This window comes from Hypomesus nipponensis, chromosome 5, assembly GCF_054491055.1.
Source record: "Hypomesus nipponensis isolate SF chromosome 5, ASM5449105v1, whole genome shotgun sequence".
Classification (NCBI taxonomy): Eukaryota; Metazoa; Chordata; class Actinopteri; order Osmeriformes; family Osmeridae; genus Hypomesus; species Hypomesus nipponensis.
In genome coordinates this window covers 11317900-11332749 of record NC_140365.1, presented here as the reverse complement: position 1 = coordinate 11332749, position 14850 = coordinate 11317900, and the positions used below count along the sequence as shown (strand labels likewise).

Below are 14850 nucleotides of genomic sequence, written 5' to 3'. Positions count from 1 at the left end.
TAGCGTTAAATACATTTTTCTAGTAAAGCACAATGTTTAAGAGGGGGGGAAAGGGGGGCTCACACAGAGCAGCCTATGGGCCTCTGACCACTTAATCCGCCCCTGGTTGTATGTAGTTTTGCTGTCGTTATGGTCATTTTCCTCAGTTCATTAAAAATCTCCCAACAGATTTTTCTTATTTGTTATAACAAAAATAAGCACACCAGACCAGTTAATACTCTCTCCCTACTTTGGTTATGTTAAAGATTTGAGTCACAGTTAAAGCTATAATAGCATGTTTAGAAGTGTGCAACGCTTCAGTTGGGTTTAAGTCATTCTTTGTAATTTTGTATTCAATGAAAACGCTATGTTGGAGTGAAAATTATTATTAGGATTATGTGTGAAGCTTTGCAAATTGTTTGATCTTTTTATTTAATTAGAGTGAGATTTGCTGTGTCATTTCATCAAATCTGGGATTTAAAATACAGTAAAATCCCAGATTTCAACACATTATGTATTTGGTTGTTGAGCCGTTAACTTTCAAATGACATCATGTTGCGTCACAATGCATATCAGAATATTTTCCATATTGTGCACAATCACATGCACATTTCGTCATACTGAAACATCTCCTTTCTGTACGCAATCATAAAAACAAACAATTTACTCTACTATTGGGGGCCATTAGAATGCAACTTCACATGATTATTATGATGATATCACTCAATGTGGAGTGTAGCTAATTCTTTCCAGAATTTGACAATTATTACAGTGTGCCCAAACCCTTTCCATGATGGTTATCTCTGTCTTCCCTTCCAGTCACACTGTGCTCCATCATATTCAAATGAGTTCCTGCGGGAGTATGTTTCGGCGGGGCATATTTCCCTGTGCAGGAGCAACCTCCACAGAGAAGTGTTTCAGTATGTTTTAAATGAATTAATAAAGACAGACACCAATGTCAAGTTGACAAGCCGTGTTCCAACATTGTACAAGTCCCGTACGCAGAGTCCGGGGAACAGTCCGGCTAGTGGATTACCTATCAATTAGGCTCTGTAACAAGAAGCTGAACAACACAACATTGACTCAGACATTTCAGTCCAATCCCTCAGGTATGCAATTAATACCCATAACAACTTTAGCATACAGTGATTGGAAGTGTGTGAGCCAAGAGCAAATCCCAAATAGTAGTTCACAAGCAGTTGACAAGTGAATTTACAAAGGAGCTAACTCGAGTGTGTGAGCTACACAATGTACATGAGTCTGACAATGTGGTGACACAGCAAGTCTGGACGGGGACTGAAAAACGGCCAAGGACTTTGAATCGCAGACCGGCCCACAACCGTGTATTATTGTTATATATTTTTATTTTTTGCATAATGACGCGGCCGTTTGACCGGCCGTTCGGGATATCTCCCGATGCCCAGTCCGACCCTGACACCAAGAACCTGACAACCACAACTGAATTTGCATTAAAGTAAATTGGTTGCCATGTTGTCTTACACACAGCACAAATTATGAGATTCATCTGTGACATGTCCGATAAACTGATCTCCAGACTCAATATGTACTTTGTATGAATTTCAAGTTAAGGTTTTTTTCCAGTTAGTTATCCACAAGATTCCAACCAAGCTTTTATTCCTCTGGCTATCACCAATTGGCTCCTCTCACCATTTAGCTGACTGGACACAAATTAGCTGTGAGCTTAAACACCACGTATGTCTGAATAAAAACAATGTGAGAACAAAATTGTGGTTCTAGTGAATTGATAATATGATATGTAACATTTCTGTTTGTCTACCCTTCGCTGCTTTGCTGATGAAAACCCCCCAAAAACATGTGGTGCTAATTGCAAATAGGGAGAAAACCGTTCGGCAAAAGTTTAAGTACAATGTTAACTTTGTTCAACAAAAAAACGTATTGACTCTCTGCCAATTTGTAGAGGTTCTACTTCTATAAACTTTTAACTTCTTGCTGGAATCCAGCAGAAAACTACAGAGGAAAAGTCAAGACCTTCATAAAAGAGACAGAGGAGCTTAGGAAAGAAAGTAATGTCATAGAAAGTCTTGGTGTGGTTCAATGGAGAGAGTAATAAGCTAAGAAAATCTCACAATTTGACATGATCATAGCTAGCAGATAGCAAAGGGATGCAAGGTGAATGAGGGCGTTTACTGAGGTTTATTTGGAAGACCACAAATTTTAGGTTCTGCTGCAGATGAGTAGTTTGAGGACCAAAAATGTTCATACTCTTTCCGTGGGTTCTAAGACGATGGTTTAAACTGCAAGGTATTTGTTTGTTGTTAATCCAGATGCCTATTAAATGACTCATTCTTTTGTGTATAGCCCGTCACATTTAACTGAAGAAATTGTTCACTATAGCCTCACGCATAGTGTAGCCATTGCTTTCCACTCCTGCATCCTCTTCAAATTCTTCAATGGCATGCTGCTTCTCCTCCTCCTCATTTACAGTGAAGTTCTTTGACAGGTTGAACAGCACCACACATGCTAAAATGATCTTGCATGCTCTGCCTGGATCTGCACGCAGCTCAGCATGCTGGCAGTGGAAGCGACGTTTCAACTGTCCGTTGACCCTCTCAATAATGGCCAATGTCTTGCACAGACCCAAGTTGTAGTTCTCCTGTGTGGGAGATTGAGATTGGACCAAATGGTAGGCTATACATTTTTATCAATAAAATTAACTAAATTCAGCTATAGGCCCAAATTAAGGTCAAGAATGCAGCTGATAAAAGGTGAGACCACTTGCCTGAGATCTGTTGGCAGGATTCCTGAAGGGTGTCATAAGCCATGAACCGCATGGATACCCACTGTTTCCAAGTAGGATGCCTTTGTGAAGACCCTCCTCAAACTCCCTTGCTAGGTTGCTTTCCTCCAGTATCCGAGCGTCATGGGTACTGCCAGGCCATTGTGCAACGATGTTGGTGATCTTGTTTACATGATTACAAACTAACTGGACGTTGATTGAATGTACATTGTTTTCTATTTACAAATTGTTCTTCATATTGAACAGGCGCTTGAATCCTTATGTGGGTCCCGTCTATCACGCCGCATACTCTCGGGAAACCGGCAACATGATACACAGCGTGTCCCATAGGGTCCACACTCCAGTGTCAATGTAACACTTTTTAAAGTGTTGCCATTTTAACACTGTTATAGAGTTAATTTGAACTCCTATATAGTTGATATTTAGCACTAAAGGGTTAGTTTCTCAACACTAGTGGGTAGCTGTTTACCGGTTACAGCATCTTGCTGCAGCAGTCGTGCTCGAAGTTCTTTAACATGCGGGCCTTCCTTTGCTTTTCCGACATCGATATTGTAAATAGTATTTTGGATTAATGTGTAGAAATGACAAAGAGCTTTGTCATATGAGAGACGGAAGTCGTAGTGAGCTTTGAACAGTTTATCAAAAGCTGCCACTGATGTGTGTGCCTTGCATGGGATTGGTTTTCCGTCAATAATAAGGTAGAACCTTTGGATATCCTTCTTTTGCTCACCGATGCAAAGGAGGAACGGTTGTCTTGCGTCGGCACTCTCAAGGAAGGTAGTCATACTGGCTCCTTCCTGTAGATAAGTGAAGGGACATAAATGACTATCACATCTAAATAACTACATGACTAAATCTCTTTCTGCCAATATAGAGCAAAATGACAATTGTCTCAGAATACCAAGATCCATTCAGGGATTCTTGGTGTAGATTCAGATCTATAAGGCTTAAAAAAGGAACTATTGCATACCTTAAGATATCTAACAAGATGGCTAGTTGCTTGAGCTGAACTAATCTTGGCAGCTTTTTTCTGACCCCTTGAAGTTGGAGGAAGCCGATGCAGCAGCAAAAGGATTGAGGACATATCGCTGTCCAATCCTAAAGGCATTCAAAATATATTTATTTATTTAGTATAACATTGAAATATATATTTTAACAAAACCTTTTATACTGACCGTTGTTGTTCGGGTTCAGTTACTGACAGCAACTCATCCATATTCTTCAAAATCTTGCAGTCTGCGATGATTTTTGGCTCGAAGAAAGTTGACCACTTTTGAGATACTTTGGCACCAAACATCATCGAGAAATCCTGGTCGATCTACAAACAAGGACAACAATATTTTAATATAAAGGTTTAAGCATACCTGACAAAATTGATGAAAGGTCAAATACTGAAATGGAAGATTGAATAGAAAATTAGACATTATAGTATAGTGCAGTTGAATATATTGTCCTGCACTGTACTATTACTGTTGTACACTGGACAGGACTACTACTACAAAAGCAAAAGATTTTCTTACCAATCCAGGCACATCAAGGAAACAAGGGAACACATCCAGGAATGAAGATGATGCATCAACACCAACCATCTTCTGTCGATACTGGAAAGTCGCTCTCATTTTCTCTTTGACCACAGATTCATCGCTGGAATGTCTTATTGTAGATATCGCCTCCCTGCACTCCTTACCAAATAGCTGTTGACAGGTTAATAGACATTCTTGTCTGGTTTTTGGACCATCCTGAAGAACAGTCCTGGAACGAGCCCACGAGCCAGCAAAAGTGTTGCGTTGAACCGTCTTAATCCTCCATGAAATGAAGCCAGTATTACCCTCAGGATCATAGTAGTGTTCCTTTTTAAAGAAAGACCCAAACAGAGGCATCTCTTGCTTTATTTTAAGAATAAGTTACTCAACACAATAATTGTAGACAGAGAATATACTGCAAAACATATTACAAAAACAGGTGTAAAATGCAAGAGTGAGCAACCTATAAAAACTCATCTGAAACTAGATGAGTACAAACTAGAAAACTGAAGAAAATATTCAGATAGAAACCAACTACGACACATGACTGTTCCAATAACAAAGTGACATGCAAGTCTTACCCATGTAGCTCCATCATATCTGCAACCAGGATGTTCACCATTAGTTAACGTGTTGCATCTGTTAGTGTTTTAGTCTTATGATACTCATTGAAGACTTCTTCACCCTTTGGATTGGCCCTCAGAACACTATCAACTTACTACCCAAAAAATGTACATACATTGTTATGGCATGCTAATGTTAATTTACTGGGATTTTTAAATAATTACATTACTCTAATGGCAGTACTTTATACTGACAATATATTTACAAAACACTTGGACAAAAAACCCTAATTAATTGAAGATTTTAAATGTATTTATTCGAAGCTTACCCGTCTTGCTTCATTCTGATCTCTTAACCCTGTTGGGTTCCTCCTCTTTCTTGTAGACTCAAGAATGGCTGTAGAATCTGAAGAATGGGATAAAGCTGGGGATAGTGCAGTCTCTGTCACTACCAAGGATGAATGAGATGAAGTTGGGGAAAATGAAGTAAGTACAGAGGAGGGTGCTTGATCTGCGACCAGCTCAACATCCAGATCTACAAAATGGCAGAAAGAACAAAGACAATTTTAAATGTACCTATCAGTAACAAAACGTTCTTAATAAAAGCATTTAAAAAGTACTGAGCATAATATATTCTTCTTTAATTACTACCCATTTATAGATCATATGTATTTAAGATAATGACCAATAGTATATCAAATTATTGCATGGTTTGAGGTCCCTCAAATATATTTTCAACAAAACACTGTGCCTTCTACTTGGTGCTGCTTGTGATACCCAGTAGCGGTTCTGGCACATTGTGCGCCCCCAGACCGGGCACCGCTACAACCTGGCTGCGACAAACGAAAACGAAACTGCTGCACGGCAGCTGCCTGAAGGGGGCGCCAATTTGCCAATTCCCCACTAATTGAAATGATCGATAAGAGAAAACCGCACAGAAATTTCTTTTTTTTTTTATGCTCGTGCGCCCCCCATGTGACATGAAAAAATGCCGCCCCGGGCGGCTGCTCTGTCTGCGCGTGCCTACAACTGCCCCTGGTGATACCTCATCAAATCCCTGCCTTCAAATCCTCACCCATTACTGGTAAAGGGACCTTGAAGGTCAAGACACCTGACTTGACAAGCTCATCAAAGATATCTCCATCCACCTCTTTATCTGACATCAGTGATGGTGAGCTGGCCCTCACTGAAGCTGTCTGGCTGCAGACTAAACTTATCTTTCACTAGAAGAATAAAAAGTATAGGACAACAATAACAATATAAACTAGAACATGCATTTCCTGCTGAAAATGCGTTGGAATGCTGAAATCTGATTTTTTTTTTTTTTTTATGGCTGAAAATACAGAAATGACAAAATACCCTCAAGCTTAAATTAATTTAACAAATGTATGACTTACACAATAGAGGGAGTGTGGAAGCTGAACTGCATCATCTAACGAAGCTCAGTGCTTAAAAACTATGCGGGAGAATACGTTTGAACGTTGTGAAGCAATCGAAGAAAAAGTTTAATTTCAAGAGGCAGTGTGGAAGCTGAACTGCATCAACAAAGCTATAAGAGCTTAAATTGCCTACAATGCGGGAGAAGCTGAAAGTTGAACTGTTAAACAGAAAAAGTAGGCTATAGTTGTAACAAGAATATTATAGTTTTAACAGCTGAAATTATAGTTGGGATAGTAATATCAGTAGCAGATGTAGCCTATCATTGAGTGCGTTTACTTGGCTTTCTTAGTAGGATTCAATGTTTAGATTGAATGAAACATACAGCAGTAGTAAGGCTGATACAGGAAGACACGGCGACACTTTGTTGCAGAAGGATGATGGTGCACGTTTTGTCCGTGGACCATATAACGGTTAATAAAAAGAATCATGTAGACGTTCATGTAGATGTTTGAGTAATCGCAGTACTAATTACACATGTAAACGGAGTAATCGTATTATTGGCATAAACTGACAATTGCTATCGGGTTTTTCATGGTCAAGAGAACGCACTCAGTGGCGTAGTAGAACAAAACAGTAGCATTAGCATAGTAGTTAGCAAAAGAGATATTAGCAGCATCTTCAGAACTAGAAAAGGCTGTTCCGGCGAAACAGCAGTGAGAATGCTGAAAACCTGAATGGGGATAGCTGACAATGCTAAAAAAGCTGAAAAATGTGAAAATGTCTAGAGAGTTATAAGCTGAAGCTTCAGTGCGCCCAAAAAGTATTTTAAATAGGGGCTGGAGCTGGACGAAGGCATGAAACTACAGAAAAGAGAAGAAAAATGCAAAACAAAAAGTGCAAAAAATCAGAAAGGAGAGAAACAATGCATACAAATGTGAAAATGTAGGAGAATTATTTGCTGGAGTTTTAAAAGGCCTGAAATGTATGTTAGAAAGGACCTGCAGCAAGATGAGGGCAGAAAAATTACAGAAAAGAGAAGAAAAATGCAAAAGTACTGGCAGTTGGAAGGTACTGCTGTGAAAGGTATTTTTGAAAGGACCTGGAGCAAGATGAAGGCAGAAAAGAGAAGAAAAGAAGAAAAATGCAAAACAAAAGGGAACAATTCAGAAAGATTAGCTGCAGGAAAATGTGAAAATTTAGCAGAAAAACAGTTGCTGAAGTCTGGTTTGAACGAATTTGAAGGTAAAAGGACAACACTGGAATGACTTGAACTTGCTGGAAAAACGTAGCAACCGTTGGTCATTGGCACCAGACTGGCAACATTTTAAAATAGAATTTAGGTTTCAGGTTCAAGACGAGAAGAAACTTACAATGCGTTCCTGCACACCCAGTCCTGTTCAGACACTTAATTTAAGATGACATCAAAATAATAATCCATAGTGCAGGGTTGCCAATGTTGTCGTTGTCCCTGGTGAGTTTTTTATACGTAAATAATAATATCATGCTACATCTAACCAGCGGATCATTTCTTGCAAGTGTGTCAAAGTGGTATTAACACCGTAGGCTTGAATAATAACCGAAGGCGTGAAGCTATGGAAAGGATGCAATGAAGATTTCCTACATAAACTAGATCTACTACTTCAAATTGAAAACGGAGAAGATATTTAGAGTAAAGACAAGTTACTTTACATCTGTGTTCAATATCGTCAATTAAAAGTAAAAACTTTCCAGTTACGATGCGTTTGTTCGTAGGATTAACGCCAGCTGCAGCAAACACTTACCCCAGCCCTGGTTTGTCTGTTCGTGACGGTCAGCTATGACTGTCTTGAGCCTCGATTTTTGCAGATTTCTGTGAAACTTGCTAAAATAAAAACGATCAAGCTAGATTATGTACACTTTAAGCTCAATGTACATACCTTGTTAGGCCAATTTGGTCGATACTGTAGTTGAAGAAAAAGTCGAATGGAGAGCCATATCGCACTAGCTCGATTATAAGAGAAGAACAAACATTTACCTAGCATCCACACCTCAAACAAGTTAACCTAGATGCAAAACTACACGTCCAATCCAAAAAATAAGGATATATTCTGAGACCCAAGACTCTGCCGAAACCATTGATATCCTTTATGTGTCTGTGCGGTCAGAAATACAACTCTTTTGGTAGTTTCCATAACGTCACCCAATTCTGCTTTCATGGTGCGTGTCTGTTTGGTTGCCACGGTGATGGCGCAGCTGTGATCGCTAACAAGCTGGGCAGAGAATCACAAATTTAGCTGGAATTCACACCTCAAACAAGTTAACCTTGAGGCAAAACTATATGTCCAATCCAAAAAATGAGTATATACGACTCTACCGGCAGTTTAAAAACACGTCTACTTTCGAAATTCTCTGACGAATTTTACCCACCTCTCCATTGAAGTTAGTGAGAGAATTTGAAAGGCCGCTCTCGCTTCAAGGCTCAAAGCTGAACATCTGTAAATGTGAGCTCTTTAGTAGTTACATTGGCTGAAAGAGGACAAGTTTTCCTACATTTTAAGGTATAACTTGTTTCTGTAAGATAAACTATATGGAACTATATGGAATTTGTTTGACAATTTAGTTGAATATCAGAAAAAGAGCAGCCAGCAGTGTGCCACTCTGCTCTGCTGGCTGCTCAACCAAGAAGGAGCTTACCATTACTTTTAAGGGGAGAATAAAAAAATATGCTTAACAGCATTCTCACAATAAAGATTCAAAGAAACAATACTTGCAGCATTCCAACAATAAAGATTCAAAGAAACAATACTTGGAATGCTGAAGCAGCAGTGTTTTTTTGTTTCTCGTAACGTAGCAACCATGGTAAACATTTCTAGCTTTCGAGGTTTCAAGGTGGAGGAGAAACTAATCGTTTGTGTGGCTGCTTACCCAGTCGTGTACGATACATAGCTGTATTTGTACAGAGATGTTAATAATAAATTTAAAAAAGCGATGCATGGTGCAAGGTTGCCGAAGTTGTTGGTGCTTGTACTTTCTAATTCAGTCTAGTGACATTACGTAACTTCGTTCTGTAGTAACTAGCTAGCTAGCCCGGCTGGAACTCACTATCGTATCGACAGATTAGCAGAGTCTGAGGAATATAGTAAAATGTTTTTTACACATGTCAACGTGTATGTCTATTAAGCCGTTTTGTATTTTGTATACAAGTTGTATTTTGATCGATGTTGCAACTACGTAAACCCAAGTCTGCACACTTAGCCATGACAACTACAACAGTGATTTTAGAGAACTACATTCTACATTCATCCGTTTGAAACACCCCCGAACGTGGTGAACTGTGGGAAGGCGAGCGATGGCAAGCGATTCGCGTTGCTGCAGTGGACACGCACTGTTACACACAACAGTGACACTGACGGATCGAAAGCTAATTTGAGATCATATAAAGATGGAAAACCAGGCTAAGAAACGTAAACGTAATTACCTTCACTAGACAACGTTTTACCAATTGTACAAACGGCTATGTTTGTTTGTTTCAAGCTCCAAAAACTATTTTTCGCTGAAATCAGCCCCAAAAATTCGCTCTCGCGCTTGCATTAACCATGGCAGTCCCTAACTAGCATCACATCAGGCACAGAATTTGCATACCCTTTACTGCCTGGGACAAAATTCTGAACATTCCATATGCTGTTGAAATATGATGTTCATATTAATTTTCATATTTTATGAATTTTCATATTAAATCATACACCTTAACTGTTCATACCATATTGAAGAGGAGAACTAGGGGATTTTTATGATGTAAATAATTATATGATTACTTATGGCAAATCATATTTTATCAAGGTGGTTTTAGGCAGCCATTTTTTTTTACAAAAAACGTTTCCATCCACCATACCTCATCAGACAACTTAATTTTTAACCACTTTAATTACGAGATAAAGAAAAACTTTGAGCAGGTGGAATATCCACAAATCTGTGGGCAATGTAGAACAGAAAACAGATTAGAAATATCATATTTTGATTAAAAGTTATGACCATTCTAGCGACTAGTGGAGACATAGGGGGAACCGGTGTTACGTCCCAACTGGTTCCCAATTTAACTGGTTCCCCAGCTGTGCGTGCACCTATCAGTCTGCCTCTGTCACCAGATTCGTCACAAATTCACAAACATATTACTGGCGATTTTCAAGTCGGATCTCATATTTGCTGCGGCAAATATGAAAGTAGGCCTATAGGCTACGTGCGCACTACATTAGGCTACCATTCGCGACAAAATAAATGGAGACAAAATAAAACATTTGCAGACTCGCATGAAGTGGGATTCGATCGCACTAGAGTAAAAACATAAACGCATCAAAGTCCGTTGACTAACACCATGAGCTATATCAGCTCACAAAATGCGAGAGAATCGTTAGGTATTTCTTAACTACATTGGCCTTCAGGTAACATTTTGAATTGGCGTCTTCTGATTCAACTGGTTCCCATAGACACTACCCGAATGTAGGCTTACTATGCACGTATTTGGGGTTGTTTCGAGGCAATAGCCGTATTTTCCACGACATCACAGCTCCCTCTGACACCACATATTACAAATTCATACTAAGAACGTCGCTGCTAACCCAGACAATACGATAAAAATACGCGTAACACAACATGGAAACATTCGTTTCCTATGCGATTTCGTGTAGCCTATTGCTGAGTGTTTCTTCGCTATATCTTTTGAAATCAATTCATTTCATAATTGTATATTCTGAACAAATGGTGGTTGTGGTTAATATGGCTATTGCCTTGAGACAACTCCAAATACGTGATGAGTAGCCTACATTCTGGTAGTGTCTACGGTAACTAGTTGATTCAGAAGAACCTAAACAACTTGTTGCCTGAAGGCCAACGTAGTTAATCAAGTTGTGACTGAGTTCCTGAACTACTCACGTGCTCCAGTAGCTTACGGTGTAATGCACAGGATTGTCACTTTGTATGTGTTTTTGCTCGTGGGATCGAAGACCACTCGAATCTTTTATTTTCTTAGTTTCCATTTATTATGGCGTGAATGGCTGTAATGTAGTGCTCAGTACATTTGTTCAGAATATACAATTATGAAATGAATTGATTTCAAAAGATATAGCGAAGAAACACTCAGCAATAGGCTACACGAAATCGCATAGGAAACGAATGTTTCCATGTTGTGTTAAGCGTATTTTTATCGTATCGTCTGGGTTAGCAGCGACGTTCTTAGTATGAATTTGTAATATGTGGTGTCAGAAGCAGCTGTGATGTCGTGGAAAATACGGCTATTGCCTCGAAACAACCCCAAATACGTGCATACTAAGCCTACATTCGGGTAGTGTCTATGGGAACCAGTTGAATCAGAAGAAGCCAATTCAAAATGTTACCTGAAGGCCAATGTAGTTAAGAAATACCTAACGATTCAATCATATTTAGTGAGCTGGTATAGCTTGTGGTGTTAGTCAACAGACTGTGGTACGTTTATGGTTTTACTCTAGTGCGATCGAATCCCACTTCATGCGAGTCTGCAAATGTTTTATTTTGTCTCCATTTATTTTGTCGCGAATGGTAGCCTAATGTAGTGCGCACGTAGCCTATAGGCCTACTTTCATATTTGCCGCAGCAAATATGAGATCCGACTTGAAAATCGCCAGTAATATGTTTGTGAATTTGTGACGAATCTGGTGACAGAGGCAGACTGATAGGTGCACGCACAGCTGGGGAACCAGTTAAATTGGGAACCAGTTGGGACGTAACACCGGAATTATCCTCCCCCAAAAATCCCCCTCGATAACTAAAAAACGTTGGAGATTCTTCCACAGTAGACCGAATTGGCCAAGCAAGGCATGTACATTTAGCTTACAATGTACATAATCTAGCTAGTTAATGTTGTTTTTCCAAGTTTTTTAGACATCTGCTCAAATCGAAGCTAAACAATGCTACTACCGTCATAGCTGCCTGTCACAAACAGCCAAGCCGGACACGTCATTCTTTCCTAAAAAAACGGGCGTCACTGCCACAAACAAATTCTTCGTAAGGAAAAAGTTTAGACTTTTAATTGACAATATTGACAACACATATTAAGAAACTTGTCTTTACTCATAATATCGTCTCCGATTTCAATTCGAAGCTGTAAATCTAACACTGTAGGCAATCTCCCATTGTCTCCGCTCTGGCTCCGCCTCTGAAAACAATGGCTGCCGTTGCTGACGATGTATTTATTTCCCCCTCCCAGTAACCCCTTAACCAATGGTATGTGCTTTGAGCTTAACTTGTCATGAGTATCTGGCAGTTTTCAGAAATAAAATCGGTGATTGGACGGCAAAGATATTAAGGCGGGAACCATGGGAATTTTATTTCCCATATTTGAATGGTCCGGCAGGAAAGGGTTAAGGGGGGGGGGGGGGGGGGGCGGGTAAGACCGTTAGAAACTCTGTGTATGACCGTTGACTTGTGTACATGAAATTCCTCTCCGATTGCCAACTGAAACGATCCCGTTGCATAGAACCGTAGCGCAATTAAGAGCTGCAATAAGGCTGGAAGAGCACAGTTGCGGAAAGTTGAGTGACCCAACTGTAAACGGTCGGACAATTCGTAAATTGACTGCCGGTCAAATCTATAATTTAAGATCAATTGCTCATCATTAAGTGGATCCATTGGGTTTTCGCGGTCGCGGAAACACTCTTCTTGGAATAGGCTTATGTTCATTTATCTCCATAAACTTGACCATGTTGCGGATTAAAAATGAACTAGAGGTACCTTAAGTTTTCTTCCTTAGTTTGGTTCCTATAGGTCTTTTGTGCAACGCTTTAACAAACTTTTAGGGATTCCTTAAGTATACCAAGATAAGGAGAAACCCTTAAATACTTAGGGAACTTATGTAACTGAATGTTTCCTGCAGTTCGAAGAATTTAATGGAAAGACTGGCCGTGAAATATCAGAGATGATATTGAAGACTTTAGAGGAGCACTGCATTGACATTGCAGATTGCAGAGGCCAGGGGTTCGACAATGTTGCAAATATGTCTGGTAAAGTTAAAGGGGTCCAGGCTGAAATAAGGAAAATAAACACACTTGCTACATATTCGCCCTGTGCCTCACATACTCTTGTCCAATCTTGTTGGTGTACATGCTGCACAGTCATGTCCAGGGGTTTCAACATTGTTTGGCTGTTTGAATCGCTTGTTTTGTATCTTCAGTGCCAGCTCAGAGCGATGGGCCATTCTCAAAGAAAAGATTGGCTGCTCACTTCATCGCATGTCCGATACCGCATTGCGCATTGCGGCTGTTAAACCTGTTGCAAATCACTTACCACTGATCATACAGGCCCTGGATAGCATCCTTGCTAGATGCAGCTTAACTGAATGAAGCCAGATCAGAGGCCATTGGTCTGAATCATTTTTTCACATCTTTCAAAGCCATCGTTCTTCTCACTTTCTGGAAGAAAATACTGCAATCTATTGAAGACAGAAACATAATTCTGCAGTCAGGGAGAATTGCACTTGATGTTGAAGCAGCCAACATAAAGGCATTGCGTGAAGAAATGCAGATCTTTCGCAACTTAGTGGATGGTCTTTTTGCAGAAGCTTCCCTCATTGCAGAAGCTATAGATGTTTTCACTGGATTTCCAGTCAGCCACAAGCGAAAGAGAAAACGTTTTGCAGATGAGTCAGAAGAGGTCATAGGGGGCAACCAACAGGAGACAGAATCAAATCTTTTTTGAAACAATGTTTTGTATGTGGCATTGGATAACATCTCTGCGTTGGATACCCTCATTCGAGCCATTGCAAGTATATGTGAAGAGTTTGCTGCAATCTTGAATATCAATGACTTACAAGAAGATCAGATTCACTCAGTTTGCCATTCATTAACAAGCAAATACAAACAGGATCTTACTGCTAGCTTTGAAAGTGAAGTGCAACATCTTAACTCTGTATAGTGCCACATTTTCAGACTGCCAATCTCCCATTGACATGCTGAGTTATATCTATAAACTGCAGCTCCAGAGCCTTTTTGGAGAAGTGTGTGTAGCCATCCGCATCTTCTGCACTTTACCCTGTGACCGTCGCTGGTGGAGAAAGGGCTTTTAGCAAATTAAAACTAGTTAAAAACTACCTGAGGCCCACAATAGCCTTGCCAGACTTTCCATTGAAAGTGAGCTAAGCAGACAGTTGGACTTAGTGATTTTGCCAACAAAAAGGCCCGGTGTTGGGCTTTATAGTTGTAGTTTTTGCGATTAAGTATTTCATTGTGTTGTCTATTTTATGTCTATTATAGATTTGGATATTTATTTTCATTTGACAATACATATAACAAGAAAGTACTTTATTATGTTATCTATTTTTGTTATTTTGCAAGACATTCTAATAAAGATATTACATACTTCTACCTTGGTGATTTGAATATTTTAAAGTTCCACCTTGTGGAGTATTTCAATGTGAGTTTGGAAGTGTTGCACCGGGCGGTTGATTTTTACATAATAATACCCAGTGAATTGTTGTTGAGTGGTTAATAAAAAAAAAAAATATATTAATTGGCTGCATTGCTTCTGACACTGTCAAGAACATAGAGAAACAGAAAAATAAAGAAAAAATTATAATATAGTCTAACAAAAAAACTGGTGTAAAACTGATCTTTGGCAATGA

At 39.4% G+C, this 14850-nt stretch overlaps 1 protein-coding gene across 2 annotated transcripts; it reads right to left on the bottom strand.

The window, feature by feature from the left end:
- Nucleotides 1-627: 627 nt before the first annotated feature.
- Nucleotides 628-9025, bottom strand: LOC146288705 (uncharacterized). Of its 2 annotated transcripts, XM_084698752.1 has the most exons (12): nucleotides 8898-9025; nucleotides 8631-8696; nucleotides 6242-8473; nucleotides 5920-6067; nucleotides 5174-5379; nucleotides 4863-4881; nucleotides 4279-4608; nucleotides 3934-4076; nucleotides 3729-3856; nucleotides 3489-3555; nucleotides 2741-2888; nucleotides 628-2614 (listed from the first exon to the last, which is right to left on the bottom strand). In XM_084698752.1, exons 5-9 carry the CDS (start codon nucleotides 5185-5187, stop codon nucleotides 3769-3771), a joined length of 594 nt encoding a protein of 197 aa, XP_084554878.1. In that variant the 5' UTR covers nucleotides 5188-5379; nucleotides 5920-6067; nucleotides 6242-8473; nucleotides 8631-8696; nucleotides 8898-9025; the 3' UTR covers nucleotides 628-2614; nucleotides 2741-2888; nucleotides 3489-3555; nucleotides 3729-3768. The 2 variants fall into 2 exon arrangements, with proteins under 2 accessions (XP_084554878.1, XP_084554877.1); XM_084698751.1 differs by having other exon boundaries at nucleotides 629-2614; nucleotides 2741-3555.
- Nucleotides 9026-14850: the final 5825 nt, after the last annotated feature.

Excerpts from the sequence above, each read along its gene's own strand:
- LOC146288705 (XM_084698752.1), bottom strand. Across the intron at positions 4,077-4,278 it reads TCCTTGATGTGCCTGGATTG|ATCGACCAGGATTTCTCGAT; the intron begins GTAAGAAAATCT and ends CCTTGTTTGTAG. Across the intron at positions 3,857-3,933 it reads ACTGAACCCGAACAACAACG|GATTGGACAGCGATATGTCC; the intron begins GTCAGTATAAAA and ends GAATGCCTTTAG.